The sequence below is a fragment of the Talpa occidentalis genome, unplaced genomic scaffold (genome assembly GCF_014898055.3).
Source record: "Talpa occidentalis isolate TD23 unplaced genomic scaffold, MPIMG_talOcc4v2.1 talOcc4.10, whole genome shotgun sequence".
In the NCBI taxonomy this organism is placed as follows: Eukaryota; Metazoa; Chordata; class Mammalia; order Eulipotyphla; family Talpidae; genus Talpa; species Talpa occidentalis.
The window spans coordinates 22,123,756-22,146,493 of NW_023600993.1; the positions used below are offsets into that span (position 1 = coordinate 22,123,756).

The window sequence follows — 22,738 nt, forward strand, 5'->3', positions numbered from 1 at the left end:
TAATAATCAAAGGCATTATTATTACAGGACAGTTTACCTTTGCCCTGGTAGTCACCTGGGACACAGTCTCCATTCTCTGCTTAGGGTATTGACCATACTGCATGAATTGAAACTGTAGTCAAGGGAGTTTTGTGGGTCAAGTTCTTGAAGGAGGTTTATTTTTTTGTTGCCTTCTAATGTGTCGATTAAAGCTTGCAACTTTCCTTGAAGTCCATTGCTGTTGGTGGTTTTGTTTTCATCTACTTTAGATTGAATGTGTAGCTCTTTGGCATCCTAACTTTATAAGCAGATCATCTAGATTTTGTTTTGCTTATTTGTTGGTTTGTTTTGTACACCTTTCAATCACTATTGCCTTTGATGAAAGGAAAGATGGTGATTTCAATGCTGCTGCTTCCAAGTTTGAGATAATAGCACAGATGGAGGGTAATGGTTACTTTCTATTTCTTGAAATTCAGGGGGGAAAATGATAATATGAAAAGATTTCTGATGAAATGCTTAAGATATAAAAATCAGGATTTGCAAGCATCTTACAACTATCATAAGCATGACAATAAACTAATTAAAATTTTAATTTATTATGTAAAGCTGTTTTCTTCAGGGTGACATTTTTATAAATTTACTTAACATAGTGAAATGCATTTCTTTACCAAAAAAACCTAATACTGAAAAATTTATATACATAAATTAGTGTAAATTACCATGGTTTTAAAATGAAAATATAGTTTGTGGACATGTTTTTGCATAAGTGAAAAACAGTGATATTTTAAAGTCATTAACTGATTTCTTAAGTGGCAACCAAATCTCTGCAGAATGATCAGGGATTGCGGCTGTTTGGACTGTCTTTGCTGATTCTCTGCAGTTTTTATTACTGTATTTCTTAAAGCAACAGTTCTCAAAGTCTTTGGTCTTTAGATTCTTTTATGCTCTTAAAAATTGTAATTATTAGCTCATTTAAAAAATAACAATATACATCACATTTGTATGAAAAATAACTATATTTTTCAAAAAATACAATTTTGTTTGAGAATAGTACCATTGAACATTTTGGCAATTCACTTTAATGTCTAAATTAAAGATGATCACACTGACACATCTGTTTCAGCATTCAACCTACTGTGACTTGCTGTTTAGTTTATGCATATGAAGAAAATCTAGCTTCATGTAGACATGTCTTTGAGAAAGGAAGAATCTTATGCCTTATGGATCTCCTAAGGATCTCAGAAGCCCTCTGGTATCCTTAGGCCACACTTTGAGAAACACTCTCTTAAAGAAACTTGAGCCAAGATGGCCTGACACTCAACTTCCAAATGCCAGAAGAGCCATGCAGCATGTTAAAGTATTACGATATATGTCTGGTAAATAGCCACTGGGATGAGGGTATCAGCACAATCACTGAGAACAGGTGAATCTATTGAAATACACTGCTGAGGGGAGCAGCTGGTGAGGCAGGAGAGGTCTACTGTACCATGTGGGTCAGCTCCCTGGCTGGGATTGAACTCATGCTGCAGTGGCTGAAGATAGTTTCATAGTGCTGAGACATTAACCCCTGTGCCATCAGGAAGGACCCCATAGTCTTTTTTAACACAAATAAATGTTCATATTACTCTCATTAGTGCTCCACCAAATGATTGACCTGGAACGAGAAATGCTTCAAATTAGTCCTCCTGATTTCCACAAAATAGATTTCCAATAACTACCAAAGACATCAATTTTGTGTGGAGTCTATGCTCAAGTAATAAGAACAGGTGATCAAAAAACATTCAACTATCTTATAAACACAATTAGATCAAATCAAATGATAGATGCTTTCACTATGATAACAGTCTCTCAGATACTGAATTTGCTTTATGTTGACATTTGTTTGACTAGTATTTTGGTTTCTTTCATAATTTTCAAATATGAATTCACAGTTCTAATTTCAATTCACAGAAAATGATGCCATTTCACCCAGTTTTCATGCTGGGCTATTTCCTTTAATTGTACAAATATTGTAAACAAATCATTTCTCACAAGCTCCAAAACTCTTATCTAGTATTCATAAAACCTTCCCAAGCCTATACAAATTGAGGCAGTAAATGTCAGGGATAACAATTGTTTTGGGAATTGAGCTACCAAGAAATAATATTTTGGCCATGGACACAAATAAGAAACATGGTAATCGCAAAAGAAGTAACTCAATAATGTATTCAGATGCTTAGTGAAAAAATGCCAAAAATTTATTATAAAAACTAAAATCAGTAAAATGATACTTCTTTCCTTTATCTTATTTTCAGTTTTCTGCTACCAATTCAAAAGCAACAAATAAACAAATGTTTTCTCTCTAGTTGATGCTCTGAAGATATTTTTTCCTTACTATAGAAACATTTAACAAAATTGCCATCACATTATAGATATAAAAATGAATTAATAGAACTAATGTAGTGTTGTTAGCAAGCAACATGAATTCCCAGGAGTATTATATAATGTTGGAGAGAAAAATTTTGGTGGTGCATTCTACGCATGCTAAGCTTTGAAATTTCATACATAGTCCTGATTTTAATATATTAAATTGAAAGAGGATGAGGTATTATTTGTCAGAGACATTTTATTTAAGTACATTTTTTTTAATATTTCCCAGACACAATCCTCTGGGGACAGGAGTTAGTAATGTTCTACACGATACCAGGTCTGTGCCATTCACATAAATGTATCCTAAAAGGTGCACATTGGCATAGTATAATGCCTAGGTCTAGCCTGGATATGTTAGTGTGAAACTCTTTAACATGTAATAAACATATATAGAGAACTTTAATTTTGTTTTAATTAGTAGATTCCATTAAAATGCATGCACAAAATTCCTGTGTAGTGAAGTAATCATGAAATCTAAGGCTATCAGTTTTATCATAGCCAATTTAAACTAAATATTTTGTTATGATCTAAGTCCAGATAACATCTTGTCTATTTTTCAATCCTGAAAAGAAATAGTTTTCAGTGATGGATGAAAATTTCTTCTGTGCTGTAAACTTTTATAACATTTGTCCATTTACAGCTACTTTTAATAAAAATTATCTTCAACACCAGTAAATGAATGAAGACCAGCAAAGATCATGTAGAGATTGGGCTTTCTCATGCTATTAAGAAGTCCTTAGCCAAGTTCAGTCAAAGTCGATAAACCTGATTCCAAACATCAAGCCTTCTCCCTGCTGTGCCTCCAAGCGTTAGGAGTAATAACTCTTTCTGGCTCAATCCATTTATGATTGAGACAAAGACTTTCATTTTTTATTTCTGAGTAGCAAGAAAGTCATACTCAATAGCACAATAGTCACATCCTGTATTTCCAATCTAGATAAATAAACATTTTCTGTGAGAGATTTGTCCTAATACTTTGTTTGCTTGTGTGAATGCAGGTAAATGCATGTAGATTTGGCATCACAGTGATCAATTTCAGTGATCAGTGTCTTCATCACTCTCGCTGTCAGCACACTTGTTTTCATTAAGCATTTGATCTTTCCATAACCAATACTTCATGTGGCATCCCAAGGACACAGTGGTATACAAGAATGACCCTTGTCCCCATGTGTCCTATTGGCTTTCTTACTTTCTCAGGATACGACTACATTTTGCACAAACATTATATATATATATATATATATATATATATATATATATATATGCACACACATATATATAAATTCTTTATATATATAAAACATCCTATATATATATATAACAGTCTTTATATATGTGGGTGTATATTTGTATATATATTACATCATTCTTCATTTTTGTACAATGTTTGATTTATCCTTACAGGTGTAGTAGAAACATTCTTTTTAAGAGGAGAATTTTGTTAGCAAGAGTATTTTTTAAAGGCAGTGTTGAAGAAGCAGCAGCTTGAGCAAAATGCACCCAGTCTGTCAATAAGCACTTAGTGAGTATCCACTATGTGGGTGGCAGGAGAATGGACACTCTGGATACTATGTGAACACTCTGATGGGTACTCGAACCCTCTTGGAGCCTAAAATGGCAAAGACAGTCTCTGTAAACAAAGAGATTAAAAATGAAATAGAATACAGTTTAGTGTGGTTGTAATAAAATCACTGACTGTAACTGGTTTCATATAAATACAGTAGAGAAAGAAAACCAGTGATGAAATAATCAGCAAAAAACAACAGCCAAACAGCAGCCACAAATTCAATTCACATTTCGTCTTATTTGAAAATGACAACTATTTGTTTGTTTGAATGATTGATTGTGTGTTTATTTTTCAGGGTAAGTAACAGAAATTGATTTATATGCACTTACAAATCAGAAATTCTTGCCAAAGTTGGAAAACTCCAACTTATTGTTTCACTGGTAGTGGCTTTTATGCACTGGATGCTGAGTAGCATAGAGAGAATAATGCTTAGAGAAACGACTTGAACATTGGGTTATTACTGAAAAAATCTGAAGTCCTTCCCTATGCACCCATTGAGAACAACAATTCTTTCTGAATTTTTAAGAAATCATGTACTGATGTTTGTGCTGTGCCCCTATTTGTTTTGTTTGCTTCTCTTTATACTTTACTAGGCATTTTCCTTTAGTGGTTAAGGGAAGAAACTCTAGAATTTAAATCACAAATCCACAGCTTCTGAGCTGAATGGTAATGGGCAAGTTTTTAGTCTTTAAGTTTCAATTTCCTCATCAGTAGAATGAGAATGAGTAAAAGCACATATTTAGTGATTCGAAGGATTAAATTAAATTGTGAAGGAGAAGTACCGGACACACAGTTTCTGGTGTACCATAATTGTTTGTGAGGTAGCTATTATTATAACTACCGCCGTAATAACATCAACACAATTCAGGGTGTTTTGACTTGAAAGCCAGTTTGACTAGAATCTTTAATTCCTTGGTTTCCAAATTTAAGGCATGCCAATATTATGCCATGCCAACTTATTACCAAATGGGAGTTATTTTTCATGATGTAACATTTATTTAAAAGAAAATTTGCTGCCAATATAATTTTCCAGAAGAATTTTTGAATTATTTTATAAAATATAAAGCAAGTAGAAATTAATTTATTTTAGTGTTGGCCCACGTTTCATTAGTGTTTTTATAAGATCATATTCCAAATCATAAAGCATTATTTAACACTGAAATGTTAGGTGGTTTTCAGATTTCCAGCCAATTTTCTCTTGAAGGTCATGTAATCATGAAAGCTAGGAGTTGGCAAGGAGAGGAGGGCTTGAATGGAGAAGATGAAAGAAAAATTTAAAGAAAAATGTTAACTATTTCTAGATATCAAGGGAAATACTGAGCTACTATTGAAAACCATTCAATGACATGGTTTCTTTAAAGAAAAAGAAAATGATTTATTAACTTACCTATCTTGAAAATCATTAACAATTTTGGATTCCAAAGGTTCATGTGCAGCCTTCATGGTATGGAAAGGGCTCCTCACACGCATTGTTTTCTAGTGTCCTGCAAAGCACTGAAGTCTGACAGAAAAAAACATTCTCATGTTATTGTTGCTGATTTACTGGACTTAACATAATCTTTAAGCTTCCTTACCTAATCAATTTGAAGAGGGATACCAGATTTTTCTGAGTAAGGAATTTGAACCATTTCAGATAGTAGTACTAATGGCATTGATCAAATTTCCTTTTTGGGGTCCAGTGATTCATACTCATAAAATGATCAGTTTGAAAAAGATACAGTTGGTCCTCATTAAGTATGAACTCCATATTTGCAAATTAAACAACTTTAAAAAATGTATTTGTAGCCCACAGTCGCACTCAAAGTACTGTCATCATCATTCCCTGTTATGCAGAGCAGTGGAAAATTTGAGTCAACCAAAACTTTCACTTCCACCTAAGGGTGAATTACATGACACTCTGTCATCTTGTTTCAGCTCTTTCACTGTAAGCCAGTGTCCTTTCCTGGGTTTATTTAGAGCTTCATTTTTCATACCTTTGTGCTTTTAGGTACAAATCCCTGTTTAAAATGGCCACTAAGTGTTGTGCTAAAGAGCTCTCTGGTGTTGCTCATCATTAACAAACCTTTGATGTGCCTTATGGAGAAAATGTAGGCAGAAATAAAGATAAGCTTTGTTCAGACCTGACTTCTCCCCGTTTTGGCCACGAGCTCAATGTTAATTCATCAGTGGTATTTATTAAATAAGATATCTTCAGAGAGAAACACATAAATCACGGCTATATATTAATCAATAGGAGAAAGTGTGCTAACCAGAGGCTTGTGGGATGTATTTAGGAGCAAAGATTCAGTGTTCATTAATTCAGTGTTCATAGAAATTTTGGCAAATAAAATTACTGTAAATAATAGGAATCAGCTATATCTTCTTTTATGATTGATATCAAATAGAGTCCAGTTGGTTGGTTAAGTTTTGGCCTCTCCTATGGATATCAGAATCATATCAAAAGTAACTGTATCAATTCATGAACCAGTTTTAATAGATGTGTGGTAAAATCAGTTATGAATTGTTATGGATTTGAATAGTTTTTTATTCTACCCAACCTATAAGTATAAAACTCTCTAAGGAATTTTTAAAAAGCCATGATCTGATTTTCATTAATTTAATGAGTCTTTGAGTAACCAGTTGGCTTATAATCATTTCATAGAAATCATGAAACATTTGACCCAATGTAAAGCTTCTCATAGCTTCCTTAACAAGAAAAAGTCCTCCTTAGCTTAACAATTGGATTATTTTCACTATCATTTAAAACATTCTGATTTATCCACCTATCTACTTATGAGACGAATTGACCCTTTACTTTAGGCACAAAAATAAATCACACTGATATGGAAAACACTGATGTTAAATGAACACATGGAAAAATGTGGAAATGATGTTGAATACACTACTTAAAATATGGAAAGAGAGAACACCTTACCATTCGTTGGGAGAAAACTTCCCAACCAAATATTTTTGTTGATTTTTGAAAGCTTGGCTGTCATTGCTGTTACTTGTGCTACTATAAAACACATGCTTTGAGACATTCTAGGTAAGGAACACAAGCCACAACTCAACCAAATGACCCCTTGCCTTTAGTTGAATCTGCTCTGAATAGTGCATTCAATAACAAACTATTTAATCAGTCTCCAGTAACCATCTTTTTAATTGAGTAGGAGAAGAACTTGCCAAGAAGGCTCAGGGATATATAATTTCTATTAACTTCTGAGTTATAGTGAATGAAATTTAATTTTATAATACTGAACATAGAATTTTTTTTCAGAGGTACGGAATTGATGTAATGCTGCAATGAATGAGTCACTAAAAATCAAACACTTTAAAAGACTGAAGCACAATTTCCTATGTTATAATTTATCTAAAGAATTAGTTGAACAATTTAGTATGTAGATTAGAGATATCTTCGATCACATTCCATGAAGGTAGAAATATCATCTATGTAGTTCATTGTTATTTCCTTTGTGAATACCACAGTAGTTGATTACTGACCATCTAATTCTTTTCTTGGACAAGTACTTGGAAAATTTTAAACTGTATCTCCCAACATTGCCTGGTTCTGCAAATAGTCCTTTCAACCTTGAACTGAAGGACAGTCTACATATGTGATCTTGAAAAGAGCGATTGATGCATGCCAGCACTTGCATGTTAGTTTGTTAGTCAGCTCACCAGATGCAGTTTTATTTATTTCATATACTTTACCAGTTATTTAGAGGACTAACTCAAGGTGAAATACCCTTCCAGTCTCAAAAGAAATATCCCCATTGGCACAAGAACTTGAATAATTCTCAGTAATTCAGCATGAAATATTCTTCCTCAGTTTTGTTTTTATTTTAAGCTGCTTGAACCAACATACATTAACCTATGATTACTGAAGATAAAAAATAAATCTTGTAAATTTCATTAATAGTTTAATTTTGATTATAATGTGATTGTTGGTTCTCTAATCTCTACTTTCAAAGGAGAGGATGCAATAACATAGCTTACTGTTCTTGGGGCATGGTTAGTGGTAGAGAGTTTAAGATGGGCTTAAATTGGGGAGATTAAAGCAAACAATTCAAAGTGGGAAAGTCTGATGTCTGATCTCTGTGTCCTCTGGATTCCTTTGGCCCATTCTCCCTGGATGAGGAAAATAAATCGGTTATCATGCAACTTGGAGATTTCTGGGGTTGGCTATTTTCTGGTAATCTCTTGATCTGTCACAGACTCAGAATCATCCCGTTAATATTTAGGTAACAGTTACAATCTCCATGTCACATCAAGCTAAAGCTACAACCTCAAAGTGTGGATCAACTAGCCTGATACTTGAGACTTTCACCTACCCAAATGCACAGTCTCACCTGGGTAGACACCTCAGCATTTTATATTTTCACCCTAAGTACCATCTTATGATGGGGTTTAACAATATATACGCTACATCATTGATTCTAATAAACTTTCAATTAATGTTATTTTAAAGCCACTAAAAAGAAGTTTGCAAACAATCAAATGCCATAAATTATGTTCACTACAATTTCACAGATATTAAAATGTGAGAAAAATACTGTTTCAGAATCTATAAAGTTTGTCATTTAGATTGAGCCCTACCTATGTGAAATGTGCTAATGTTCTCTTATCTCTTTTATGATTGTCAATCAAGACTTACTTTAACTTTGGTTCTAATGATGAACTAGAACTTTATTTTTTCCCTAAGATTTTGAGATCTGTAGTTAGCTACGTCACAGAATGATGTTAAAGTTTCCTTCTGCTTTCCTTGTAATCATGCTTTTTCTATATAACCATAAGTTTTCTTAACTTTGTCTCTATTGCTTTTTAAGGGATTTTTTTTTCTATCTGACATGAATGCTTTAGTAAAAGTCCTCATTATGATTCTATCGTGCATAAGTAAAAGCATTGGTGCCCCTTAATGGTTTATTCCCCAAAACTCAAAGATGAATTGTGTCTATTCTCTGCTTAGCTTTGCTAATTATTAATATTAAATGCCCTACATTTCATTTGCTTGATTTCCAACAAACTCTTGGAGAAAGGGTACCTCAGGTTTTTGAACTGCCTCTCGCTGCTCCTGTGGTCCTGCTGCAGGGGAACGGTCCGCAGGGGAACGGTCTCTCAGGAATTCCAGTGAGCATCTTGCTTCTCCTAACTCTACTAACCAACCAAGGACTGAACCATTTTCTTGAAATGTTCAACTGAGTTGAGCTGAAGCTTTTAAAAAGGCATTTCTACTAACAAAACAAGGAAAAAATTTAAACATCCAAGTTGTATTTTCAAATACAAATTTAAAGACCAAGTTCAATAAATTTAAGTCATTTATGTACTTATTTACCAAACATTTATTGGGTCCCTACTGTGTTCCATATACTGTCCAGGAAAAGGAGAGTCTATGATGGAAATGACCAAGAATCCAGCTGAGAGACATACATGACAAAGCATAGGCATGTGGATGCCCAAGCTGGATCCCAGAGACAGTGCAATGGCTGCCACTAGTGTTCTATGGTGAAGAGGATGGGGCATTGACTCTAAGGCTGGAAGAATAGAATTTCAATTTTTCCAAAGATAGTCTAGAAGATAATTAATTTCCTCTCAAAACCCATAACAGCAAATTCCAGAGCTACACTTTTGGGCAGGGTGAGTTTATGTCTGAGTTTGTTGGACGATAAGATGTAGGTTGTGGTGGTCAGTAGGTGCTTGGGGACTTGGTCATGACATGCTCTGTGCCCAGGTTTTATCTTGAAGATAATATAGTGTCACTGTAAGGAAGGATTGTGATGTGGTCAGATTTGTCGTTTGCAAGAGGAATTTTCAGTCCAATGATTTGGCTGATGGATTAGAAGGAAGTTGCAAATGCAGCAGAGGATAGTATTACCTAAGGATGTTAGTAAACACCCAAACAAGAAAAACAAACTGACCATATATGAAACTTACTAATTTTTTTGCCACTATAATTCTGACATTCAGAATAAATACTTGAGTTTGAGACCAAGATTAAAGAATGACTGGACATAAAATAATAGTTGGGATTAGAAAGTGAATGTTATCATGGTATAGAAGGAGACAAAGGAGGGCATACCATGACCTTGATCTCTGGTGTCCCAAAGGCAGGTGGAGCAAGGAGAAACTGTTCTCTGAGACTAGGGTAGAGACTTTGAGAAGTCAAAAGGAAGGAGTTTTGAAAGAAGAAAAATATCACTCATCATCTAATACAAGGAAATCAAATGTGATTTGGAACTAAAGAGTATTCCTCACATTCATTTTTCTGGCTTGTTGACCTCTTTTATAGGATAATGGATTAAGATAGTTCCTTCTTGCTTCATTTTCCTTCATGCAGTATAAACTCCTTTTTTGTAACCACTGGAGGTTTCCTTGTCTGTTCATTGCATTTGTCCCTCATCTCTTCAGGAGAAGGGAGCATCCCTGCAGCAGGACAGAACCACTTCTGTCTTATATTGCTCATTCTCTGCCAGAGAAACAAATCATTCAGTAGTCACATTGCCATGCCAGAGCCTTCCTGGCTAAACCCAGCTGCTGGTCTCTCATAGAGGACAGTAGCTCATTCTCTCAAAGCCCCTTTTCAGTAAGTGTTTCACAGCCTGACCTTGATTTTGCCCTGAGCCGATTGTTTCCCAGAACTTGTTCCTCCCCTAAGTAGGATTCAAAGCCCTCTTTGGCTATTGACTATTTTGTCATAATCTGGTCATTATGATTGGTTCCTCTGAATATCTTGGATGTCCACACTTCAGTTATCACCTAGGAAAATCTTAACTTCTCAATCAGTGTGACCATTGAGATTTAAGATATCTCATTAGACCCACCTCTCCAAACACTGAGCTGTTAACCCTGAATTTTCAGGTTTTCTTGTTGGCTTCCTGCCCATTCTCCCTTTGATCCTTGTGGCTGAAGCACCTCTTTTTTTCTCAGTTCTTCTGTATTCTGTGACATATAAAGTGAAATGCCTCCTAACATTGTCAAACTTACTTGTGAATCAGCCTTCTCATTTATATTATTTTTACAATTGTCCTCTTTTGCTTCCTCCTGAAATTAAAATTTTGGAACAAATCATAAAGGACATACTATACTTTTGAAAATAAAGGTTTCTCCTCATTACACAAATAAATCTCATTACAGATACAATGTTTACAAGTCAAAAATATATACATGAGGGCCTCCCCGGTGGCGCAGTGGTTGAGCGCTGGGTTGCGAAGCTGCCCGCGGCCTCTGCGGCGCCGGTTCGATCCCCGGCTGCTCCCCGGCCACCGGAGGAGGGTCCCACATGGCGTGCAGACCTCTCCTGCCGCCCGCTGCTCCCCTCAGCAGTGTACTTCAGTCCTTCTGCCTGCTCTGCTCCCCGCTCTGGCTCTGGTGAATTCTCTCACCCTCCCGCGCTTCTGACTGTACCCAGTGCATGTATAAACAAAACAAACAAACAAACCAGCAAACAAATAAATAAAGCATGCCTCTATAAAAAAAAAATAAAATAAATAAAATAAAAAATATATATACATGAAAAGGAAATAAACCATTTATGCTTATATCATCCCAACATGTTGATGCTTAATATTGTTATTATTTTTAATTTCTAATCAGACATTTTAAAATGTTTTTATTTGTTGATATATATTGTGCAAATAACTTTGTATCATAATTTCTTCACTAAAGCACATGTTTTCCAAAATGAAATACTGGTAAATAAATGAAAATAATATTAAGGAAGTTTTACTACAGTAATAATACCTAAACATTTAGAACGCATTATCCTTTTTTAATTGTATTATTTTATGGCAGTAAAATTAGTTTACCACTGTGTTTGATTTAGGTATATAGGTTCACATCTCCTCAAATACATGTCATCATATCACATCCACCAACAAATTACCCATAATCCTCCGCCATCATCTATTGGGCTCTCTTCTCTCCTTTGCTTCCCACCCTTCCTTTTGCCCCTCTGGTAGACTCGATTCTACAGTTGAATTTCTAGGGTTTGTTTTGGTTTAGTTTTACCTTTTCCTTTGTTTTCTTTCTTTTCATTCCATACATGAGTTAAATCATCTAGTATGTATCCTTCAGGTGTATTTTGCTTGACATTATCTACTTTAGCTTCATGTTGTTGCAAATGGCAAGATTTCATCTTTTTTTTATAGCTGAGTAACATTCCATTGTGCACATACACCACAATTCTAGGGTGTTACCTTCAGTCTGACCATAGAAAATTGGACATTCTTGTGATAATTCATTTAATTCATCCAATTTTCATACCAACATCATGGGGAAAATTAGAAAAAGAGAATTGTTAGGTTAGAACATCAGTGTTTCCATTTTCTAGAAATTTCAATTTGTATCTGCCCAAATAAAGTTTACTGTTTCAAAATTTCTATCCCCCATTTACGTTACAGTGTAGAAATAATTTCAAAAAGCACAGCTGTATGAGTCTGTCTTTTCATTGACTTTGGATAGTCAGACATCCTCTTCCTTTGTTTCTTAATAAGATCTAGCATTCCAGTCCAGAAGATCTTTCTGAAGAACTAATGCCTACTCTCTAGTTCCCATAATTATAACCTCTTTATTGCCTGTTAATGACATAAAGTTATGAATATCAACACTCTAGCCCCTATTTCCAAATATGTATCTCTCCATAAATCCCATATTTTCTATCATATTCTTATTTTAGGAAAAAAAAATTATAGCCAATGACTCCAATAAACCATATTTTAAAAGTTCTTCTAAAATATTTAGTTTTTATAGTATCTAAGAGCTAGAAATACCTTATTATGGTTGAAGTTATAAGCCAAAACTCAACTACTGCTAGAAAATGATAAAAATCTCCTTTTAACTTAAATAAATTACAAATGCCTCCAAAAGACAAATAGTGTGAACTTGACAAATGGAAAATATTTGTGAATCTAATAAGCCCTTTTTTAAAGAGAGTGACAGAATTAAGTATCACTTTTCTACACATGTGGTGTGACAATTTCATTTTGTTCCAAGTTATTTTACTTTTGGGGCAACTCTGGAGTTTGTAAACATGCCATAAAATTTGGTAATTACATAATGATGATTTCATGTTTCTAGCTTAGAATAAAAGGTGGCTAGACAGAGCAGTAAAATTGATTTTCTTTTTTATCTATGTGGAAAGAAACAAAAGGAAATTGAATGCAAAATCTGAATTAAGACCATACTAGAATTATGACTCAACAATCTGTTACTCACGAAAGGAATACCAGAGGCACCAAGTGTTAGTTGCTGTGCTGTGCTATTCAGAGTAGGAGCTAAGTTCAAACCACTCTTTGTTTAACCCATGCCTTGTTTTGTTACCCACAGTGTTCAGAATGCATATGACCTGACACTCCCTCTTGTTGTCTCCAAGGTACTCAGAGGCAGGACTACCACTAGGCAAAATCATGAAGTAGGTGAAACTAGTGTTCATCCCCTACCAATCTCACCTTAGATTCGCTCTGCCTCCCTGTCCAAAGGGTCTATTCCAGTTGCTCATTGTTCTGGATTTACCCTCTGTTTTCCCAGGGGCTCATCCTGTTTCTTGTTGCCCAATCCCTCCTTGATTGTATAAATTCCCTGCTCAGAAATTGATCGGTGACTCCCCAAGAGGAACCACACAGTTAAAACCCTCCCTCTATTCCTGGAAGTCTTATGTCCTACTGTTCCCCTCCAATGTTCTACTGCAACTTTTATTTAAACACTATTTCCCATACCATCCTTTTACCTGAGCTGGCCTTCACCTCTTGTCTCCATCTAAGGAAATCCAAACCATCCTTCAAAATTCCACTCAGCTATACCTCCACATACTGTGCCAGATCACCCCAGCCTTCTTCCTCTAGACCTCATCCATTCCATTTATGTGGCTATCTCCACACATTGCTTTGTATTATAATATTTATGTATATGTCTTGTCTCCAGGCACTGTGCTGGGCGCTTTACAAATGTAATCTCATTTAAATTTCACAACAATCCAAAGAGGTAGGTATTAATAGCTTTAAGATTTGAGGAAACTGAGGCTCAAATAGGTTGATTAATTTGAACAAGCTTACACTGCTAGAAAATAACAGACCCAACACTTAAACCCAGGCCAAGAGATACCATTTTTCCACCAAAACATATTGCCATCTTATTCAGTTCTTTTCCATCTTCTGAAGGATGGAATTTCAAGGAGGAGGCCACTTAAGCTTTCTGATTATCAAAAGAGAAATAGACCTTATTGATAATGACTATCATCCTACCTAGAATTGATTGGTTAACTATAATCTATGAAATTTTCAATAGAAATATGAGAGGAAAAAAAAATTCTCATTTAAGGTACCGGCACAGGGCCTCCCCTGGTGGCGCAGGCAGTTGAGTACTGCGCTGTGAAGCTGTCCACTGCCTTTGCAGCGCTGGTTCGATCCCGGCTGGCTGGCAAGGGTTCCCTCATGGTGCAGCAGACCTCTCCTGTCTCACCGGCTGCTCCTTCAGCAGTGTATTTCGTCAGTCTGCCTGTTCTGTTCCCTGTTCTGTCTCTGGTGAATCCTCTCACCCTCCCGCACCTCTGATCTGTACCCGGTTCATGTATAAATAAATAAATAAACAAATCTTTAAAAAAAAAAAAAAGTAACCAGCACAAGTAAAAGGCTAGAGTACAGTGATTGCTGAGCACAATTGGAAAATAAGAACAAGAAAAATAAGGAAACCAAAGGTTCATTAGGAAAGTCTTTCTATTAAGTCCCCCAGGATTAAAACAATTTGGTAGTAGGTTAGGAGACTGAAGATGTGATTATCATCCTCAATCTCTCATGAACTAACACTATTTCTATTGAATATAAAGCCTTTTTTTTTTTTTTTTCCAATATGCCCCTGTGTGGCATCTTGGATAAGTTAGAGGAGAGAAGCTGAGTGTTCCTAAGAGGCCAGTTTCATCCTGGACAACTTTTACAATGTATTTGGCAGTCCCCAAGCCAGGAAGCCTCAGCTTGGGGCTATGGAGTCTTTCTTCTGGCCTGAGGCCCCTACCCGTTCCAGGCCCCGTCCCTGGAAAGAATTTAGACATAGAATATGCTTTTATCCCACTCTCTGCACATATCCCGAGTCCTAAACCAAAAATCTGTCTTCCTTCTTGCTCTTTTATTCTTCTTGTTCCGTAGCTCTCTAGCTTGTCATATTATCAGTTACATTTTTCTTTAACATGACTGAGATGCAGATATCATTGTCTATCAAATTTTTTTCAGAATCAATCGTATTTATTTTTTATTTATTTTTTGATTGAAATAAAATTGCCTTGTACCATTATATTAGTTTCTGATGTGCATCATTGAAAATTATATGCCTACCACATACATAGACTATATTAAGTTCACCACTGTTAGCTTCTGAGAGACATCACACTTTGCAAAGTTCTCTTCAGTTTCTGTAGGGATACAGAACACCAGTCTCATTCATGACTCTACACTTTTGTTTCTCATACCAGTCTGAATAGTTTTGAAATTATGATGTAGGGAAAATTATACATGTAATCTAACCTAGCATATAGCAGACCTTCAGCCCCCATGTTAGGGAGCCTGGGATTTTCTTTTCAGTTTGTGCTAAAGCTGAAGAATTTGACAAGACCAATAGAAAACCATCATCAATAACACCAATAAATAAATAGTGAGTTAAGTAAAATAAATATATACATAAATAAAATAAAAATCAAACACAAAGAATTTTTTTTGTTTTTAAAGTTTCTTCATTCTCTATAGTCTTCAATACTAACTGACCATTTCTTTTTATTTTTTATTGTGAGATAGTTATAGATTCATAGGAAATTATGATGAAATGTATCAAAGCCAGGAATTGACATTGGTCTAATTCACTCTTAAACTTCATTAAAAGAAAAACTCAATCCAACATTATCACTTGGTCTTATCAGCGGTCTTATCAGTTTAATATTTTACTCTATAGTCTATCTCTGCTTACAAGTGATAACCAGATAGCCAGTCTGTACAGTAAAGAGTGCTATGCCCGTGGGATCACAGAGAGAGTTCTCCCGTGTCACAGATGATCCTCAGGTCTCATTTCAACTCTCACTCAATGTTGTAGTTACTGTGGAAGGTAGCCCACGTCAGAAATTGGGATGGAATCTGGTTTTGCCTCTAAACAGGTGACCTTGAGCAAGTCACTTGACCTCTTCAAACTTCAGGGTCTTCATGTACAAAGTGGAGAAAATATTTCTTTTACCTACTTCAGAGGGTTGTGATGAGGATCAGATGTGAGGGTGTGTGTAAGGAGGTCAAATGTCAATCAGCAATCATGAAGCCCATTTTCTTTTCTAAAACCATTGGTAGTTACAGAGTGTAGTTTTTCAGATCCTTACTTCCCATGAGAAAGGCCTAGAAATTCCATCAGGTGTGAATGATCTTCCTTTCTACCACTCTTAGTGGGGCAGTTATAAGCAATATACCAGACAAGCCCTGTGACTCGTCACCCATGTGCCATATCCTTCAAGCATGTATTTCATTTTGAAATAAATATTTCTTATTTTCTTCCAAAAACTTGAATGCATTTAAAATAGCTTTTATTTTTATCCTAACCACAGAAGTCATTGTTAAGATTTTTTGCACGCCATGAGATGTACACTAGTTACTTTTGACAATAGTGAGAAATTATAAGAATACCAGATTAGACAGTGGATGGTTTATGAAGTCAAAATGGAAATCATCCAAGCTGTATTGTTCCTTGGTTTGTCTGGATAGATAATATAAACTCCCTACGCACTGGTGTGTAGGTAGTAAAAATGCTAGTCTTGGCAGTAAGGGTGGAGAAATATATAGGAGAAAATAAACTTAAATCATAGAAGTAAAGATAAAAGTCTTTGTGTGTAATGAATGTTTTGGGCACCTCAATAAAATTGTTAAGATTGTTTTTTGTCCTCTCTCCCCCTCTATACAGGCTGGCATGGCTCTGACCTATGACCCCACAGCTGCCATACAGAATGGGTAAGTGGACCATGTTTTTCTCTATTTTATTTGCTAAGATACCAAAATTGAAATCTCTCTATCTTTGCTTTAAGTTTATAAGCAAACTCTTTAATCCAAATATTTCTCAACATTTTTCTTTTTTCTTCTCGTGAGTATGTCTGACCTCATAACATCCTCCTATGTATCCATTTTCACTATGTCTCTGCCCGTGTCATTATTAAGCACCACCCCCTTTCTATCTCTCTCTCTCTGATTCTTTCATCTGAGAAAGAGTAAAGAATAAAATGTAAAATAGATCTATTGATACATCCAGCTAGTCCAGGAGAGGAACATGTGTGCCTCTAGGAGAGAATGTTGCCCCCTGCTAATCACACCTCTAGAGATTAGTTTTCCATTTTAGTGGGTTTCCAGGTTCATTTCTATGGAAGAATGTTTTACTCTATCCCCCTGGTTAACAGGAAGACAATGGTCAGGAGTCAAGTTAGTAACATGATGACTATGTCTTCATCATTCATTTTAGCAGGCATCTGAAATCCGTTGTCTCTTATTAAGAGCAAGCCATAGAGCTTTAAAACCCTTCTCTGAAAAATAAGACTTACATAATCTGGCCTCCCTAAAATTACTATAATTCTGAATATCTTTGGTTGAAATTTTCTTCTCACTTTACAGTTTTTTTCTTTGCTTTGGCTCTTTGCAGTTGGCAATAATTATTCTCTGGCTGGTTGATTATTTCTTTTTCAGTCTTTTATCTTGGATTTTTCCATGGCTTTCGGTTATCTTTTGGTATCAAGGAAAAAATCAACCAGAATGAAAACCTCACTTTAGATCAATGTAGATGTCAGGAGAAATTAAACTCCATTTTCTATTTGGTCAGCTGCCTTTCATCAAAATTTGAGGGATATTGGAATTATTTAAATAATGATGTTTTATTTTTATAGTTATCCATTTAGGATGTTGTTTATTCAGTCATTCAGTAAACATCCTATGTTGCTGCCAAACCCAGTGCTCTGTTATATAGATTTAAAAAATATGTATGAGACAAGGTTTGGCCCTCAAGAAACATATAGTCTTCCCTTCCTAAAAAGGGCAAACATGGAAGGTGAGCTAAGGTAGGAGTCTAGTCCTTTGTTTCTGATTAATTAAAACTTCCTTCTAGAAGTGAAAGCTAGGATATCCTTCCATTTAACTAATAAACATTTACTTTTTTTTTTTTTTTCAACAAAGCACTTTAAACTTCATGGGCAGAAAGAAACAAAGGCTTGGGTGGTGGGAGAAAGTGCTCTGCAATCCTATTGCGTAGTTTGGGAAATAAAATTATTTACTCAAAAGGTATAAAATAAGACCTTATATGCTAACTCACAATGACACAAAATAGATGTTATAATGGAAGGATATTATAGTTACTAAACACATACCATGAACCAAGTACTTTATACTTGCACTTCCATGGTACAGTAGTTTCAGAGTCAAAAATACGTAAAATTTCATGCAATTACAACTAGAAATATATACATATATAGGAAAGTACAAATATTAATTGAATTAATAACTATATCTCCCCTAACTAAAGTCAACAAGTGCTAATACTTTGCACACATGTCTGTGTATGTATGTGCACCTGCATTCAGTGAACACCCAATGTGGCTGTGTTTGTATGTGTGTATATACCTGCCTATAATATTTGGCTACTTATAAAAAACTCCTTTTTGCCCAAGGCACTCTGTCAAACACTGAGATGATGCAGCAGGCACCTAGGCCTGGACTAGAATGAGAGAATGGCCCCCTCTTATGCATTGCTTTAGTCAGTTATTTCTCCAATGCACAATTTAAAATCCTAATGTCCACTTTATTTTTTTATTTTTTAAAAAGATTTATTTATTTATTTATACAAGCAGTCAGAAGCATGGGAGGGTGAGAGAATTCACCAGAGCCAGAGCAGGGAACAGAACAGAACAGACAGACTGGCGAAATACACTGCTGAGGGGAGCAGCGGGCACAGCAGGAAAGGTCTGTCGCGTCATGAGGGACCCTTGCCAGCAGCTGGGGATCGAACCGGCACTGCAGAGGCTGCGGGCAGCTTCGCAGCCCAGCACTCAACCACTGCGCCACCAGGGGAGGCCCCTAATGTCCACTTTAACAGCTTCCACAGCATTCTTCGTAATTAATTACAAACCAAAAGAGAAAAAAAAAATGGTATTGCAGTTCTTAATCTGAGCAATCAAAAGTGAACTATAGGAGCTGCCATGTTAGAGGTAGTGAGGACTGTCTGGGGTACAGTGACCATTTCTGCATTTCTCCCTTTTCCTGCAGGTCTTCACCTCACATTTCTGGTCACCACCTCTATACTATTGGAGGTTGTACTGCAGGTACATCTGTCCACATTATATCACCACTCTGTGATGTGTTTTTATCTGTAATTTATATTAACAGTATAACATTGTATACATTGAACTGCTTTAGTTGCTACAAAAATGTTCACTTCCACTGGCTATTTAAATGTTTGCAACACTATTTTCCCTCAGAAACGAATTCATCTACTTTCACCTAACAAAGAACTTTATTCAGTCAATCAGTCCCTTTATTCAATACCTTCCTGTACACCAAATATTAGCTATAAGCTCTAGACCCACTCAAGTCAAGGTAGAAGCAATATAATCTTTACCTACTTGAGGGAGCCCTTCTAGTGATCTACTTTAACCTTCTCTTCACAGGTAAATGACTTAGTCTTCTACATGTCTTATTTTCTGCATTCTTGCCTAATTAAGCCTATTTAAGCATGAATTCTGTTCTCAAATTTTATTGGAATTTTATTGGAATGTTGATGTCCCAGTGATCTCCAAATTTGCCAGTTGTAACTGATGCATGTTTAGTCCTCATATTATTTGAAATTTTGACAATTTTTGTACCATTTATGCCTTCATAAAAAACTTCTTATCCCTTGAATCTCTTAATTCACTGTTTTGAAGACTCTCCTTGTCCCTAATTCTTACTGTTTGATCCCCAACTTCTGATTCTTTCTCTTTTGCCCTCTTTTGCTTATCTTTCTCAGTGTTTAGACTTGCTTCACTCTGTCTTCTTCCTGGTTGATCTCATCCATTCCTCCTGCTTTTTTGGAACAGAAGATTTCCAAGACTACCCTTCAAGTTCATGACTAGATGCAGAATACTATTACTTGATTTCTCACTGCTTTATTACTACTAGATATCTTTACATATTTCAGGTGGTGGTCATTATCCTCCTCAACTCTTCATAATACAAACCAAACAAATGCAAATGAAAAGCAATACCAATTTATTTGTTCCCCTTTAAAAAAATTACTCTAAAGCCATTTAGGCCACAGGATCCATTTCTCTCGGTCCTCTCTTATCCAACACTCTTCACAAAGAAATTAGTCATTGATACCTCCCTGATCTAAAGCTCCGTCTTTCCCCCGACTCTTGTTGAAGTATTCTCTACCTTCACCACACCTTGACTTGCCTCTAATATAACTCTCCTCCAAATCATTTGTACTTTTCTTAAAAGCAAAATGTAATCACAGGAATCACCTACCTGCCAGATTAAAAGTGGACTTTTGTAACTACAGAACAAACCTCAAACTTCCAAGAATGGCACAAAAACCACTCCATTGTTTGATTCCTGCAATTGAACTGAAACTTAATGAGGTTCTCAGAACAATCTGTACTGCTTTATACCTTCATCTTGTCGCTTGTGGAATTCTTTCCATCTGGAGTTCAGGCGTGGTGCTACCTGCCTCCAGCCTGTCCTTTTTTTTCTTTTTAATACTGCACTCATAAAGAACACCATAGAATTGTATCAGGAAAACCCAAGTAGTCATAAAAGAATCAGTATAAGCAGTGGTTAAGTGTGTACATTCCAGATGTGCATCCAAATTCTGTCATTTTCCAGATTTAGGCAAATTCTTGGTGAAGAATTTCTCCCCTGTGAAATGGAGATGAGTAATATTACCTTCTTATAAGACTTTGTAAAGGCTAAGAAAACCCTGTATGGTACAATCTGGTTATGAATAGAAATATTGGTGATGGTGATATATGTATTTTGTGTTCCCATGATAGCTTTGACAGTCTTTTTATCATGCAGCTATTGATACTCATATTATTTCCCTGCTTGACTATTAACTCAGTGAAGGCAGATTCCATGTCTTATTGCTCTTTATAGACTGCTTTAGGCCAAAATTGTAAATGTCAAATCAGAAACAGGAAATGTGATTAGTGACATCTGCTTGGCTCTGCAAGTTGACATTAGGGAAATCATCCACCTGCCCAGTAACAATCCACTCTGTTCCTATCTAACACCTTAGTCTGATTCTCCTAAAATGCTTCTAGCTTTTCCCAAAGCTGCAAAACCATCCATGAGCTTCTCATATCCTGGGTTAACAGTGGACTTTTAGAAGTCTTAGACTACACTGTTGATGAAAGGAAGATAAATTTTATCTGATGAAATTGAAAGACATAGAAGATTGTAGCTAATCATCTTATTCATTTGATACATATCGATGATTGTTTAAATGGTTTGCTCATCTTTGGTTTTATTACCTTACATGGTACCATTTGAATAACAGAGAACTAGTAAAGCATCCCTGTGCATGCAAGATGTGAAATAACCACAGATATTTTCTCAACATGCTTCCCCTTGAGTGAACATAACATGTACCTTGTAGAAGTGGAGAAGCTGACTTAGGTTATTTACTCACTATATTAAGGGATCTGATGTGATTGTCCAGAACAATTCCTGCAATTCCCTATTTATACTGTTGCATTCAATTTGGTACTCAGTCTAACTCACAACTAGTCACCTAATAGAGGTAGAATATGTATTGCTCTAGGAAAGAAACTGATCCTCTTTTACATAGAACAAATGATATCCAAATATAAAGTTGGAACAAACTCCAATCCATGTGATGGTGTTAAACACTGTTTAATGTTGATTCAGTTCTGAAAAAATTTTTTCTTTCATGTATCCGTTATACTATTTTGAAATAATTTGTAAAATAAAATTTACACACTATTGTGGCAATGGACATGTCCACAATTCTAGTAGGAGATACTACACAAATAGGATTGTAATGGAGGCACAAGGATCCATGAGATTCATGTGTAATTAACATTTCTATGTGTATAATAGAATGAGTCCACAGAAATGGTGACAGTGGTTGTCTGGGGATGGGCAGTAGTATACTGGGGAATTAGGGTGAGGTATTTTTTTCACTATTTACATTTTCATACTCTCTTCCAAAAGAAGAATAAAATTGTCATAGGACCACCAAGGAGAGGGAGTTGCATTCTAATATGGGATTAGGAAGGTTTTTGATGGAGCGCTGACATCAGCTTTTCCTCTTGGAGAGGCCTCATGTCATAGTAAGGAATATACTTTATAAGCCTCAGAACCTGCAACTGTGTAATAAGCTGCGGAGTTTTCTAAGGACCATAAGCAATATCTGGCCGGGTTCTAATTAGTCTTGCAAACTGTATAAAAACTTAACTATTCTGAATTCCATACCCTGTGCATTAATACAGCAATATGAAATTGAACTAAATACTCCCAACTTAGCTTTATTTTTAGCTAATGAAAAGCAAACATCTTGTAAATGTGGACCATGGTAAATCTGTATTTGCATTTAGGCAGTGGAAAACGGCATCTGCTTAAATGTAACCAAATTATTGCTTTGAAAAAATAAGTTCAATGGAACTTGTATCTCAAGCTTTGAAGGTTATACTGAAGAAGTGTCTAGGTCACAATGGAAAACTAAAAACCTTTATACTTTATACTATAAGCTAGCTTACGAGAGTAAAAAATGTCCATTCTTTGAAAGCTATTTGGCATAACTCTATAATTTGTTATT

General features: G+C 35.6%; 1 protein-coding gene across 8 annotated transcripts in view; it reads left to right on the top strand.

Moving 5' to 3' along the window:
* RBMS3 (RNA binding motif single stranded interacting protein 3) overlaps positions 1–22,738 on the top strand; it is a 661,354-nt gene that overhangs the window by 530,803 nt on the left and 107,813 nt on the right. For all 8 annotated transcript variants that reach the window (XM_037525598.2, XM_054692904.1, XM_054692902.1 and 5 more), the window contains exon 8: positions 16,850–16,896. In XM_037525598.2, coding sequence (XP_037381495.2) covers positions 16,850–16,896 — 47 coding nt within the window. The remainder of the gene's footprint in view (positions 1–16,849; positions 16,897–22,738) is intronic.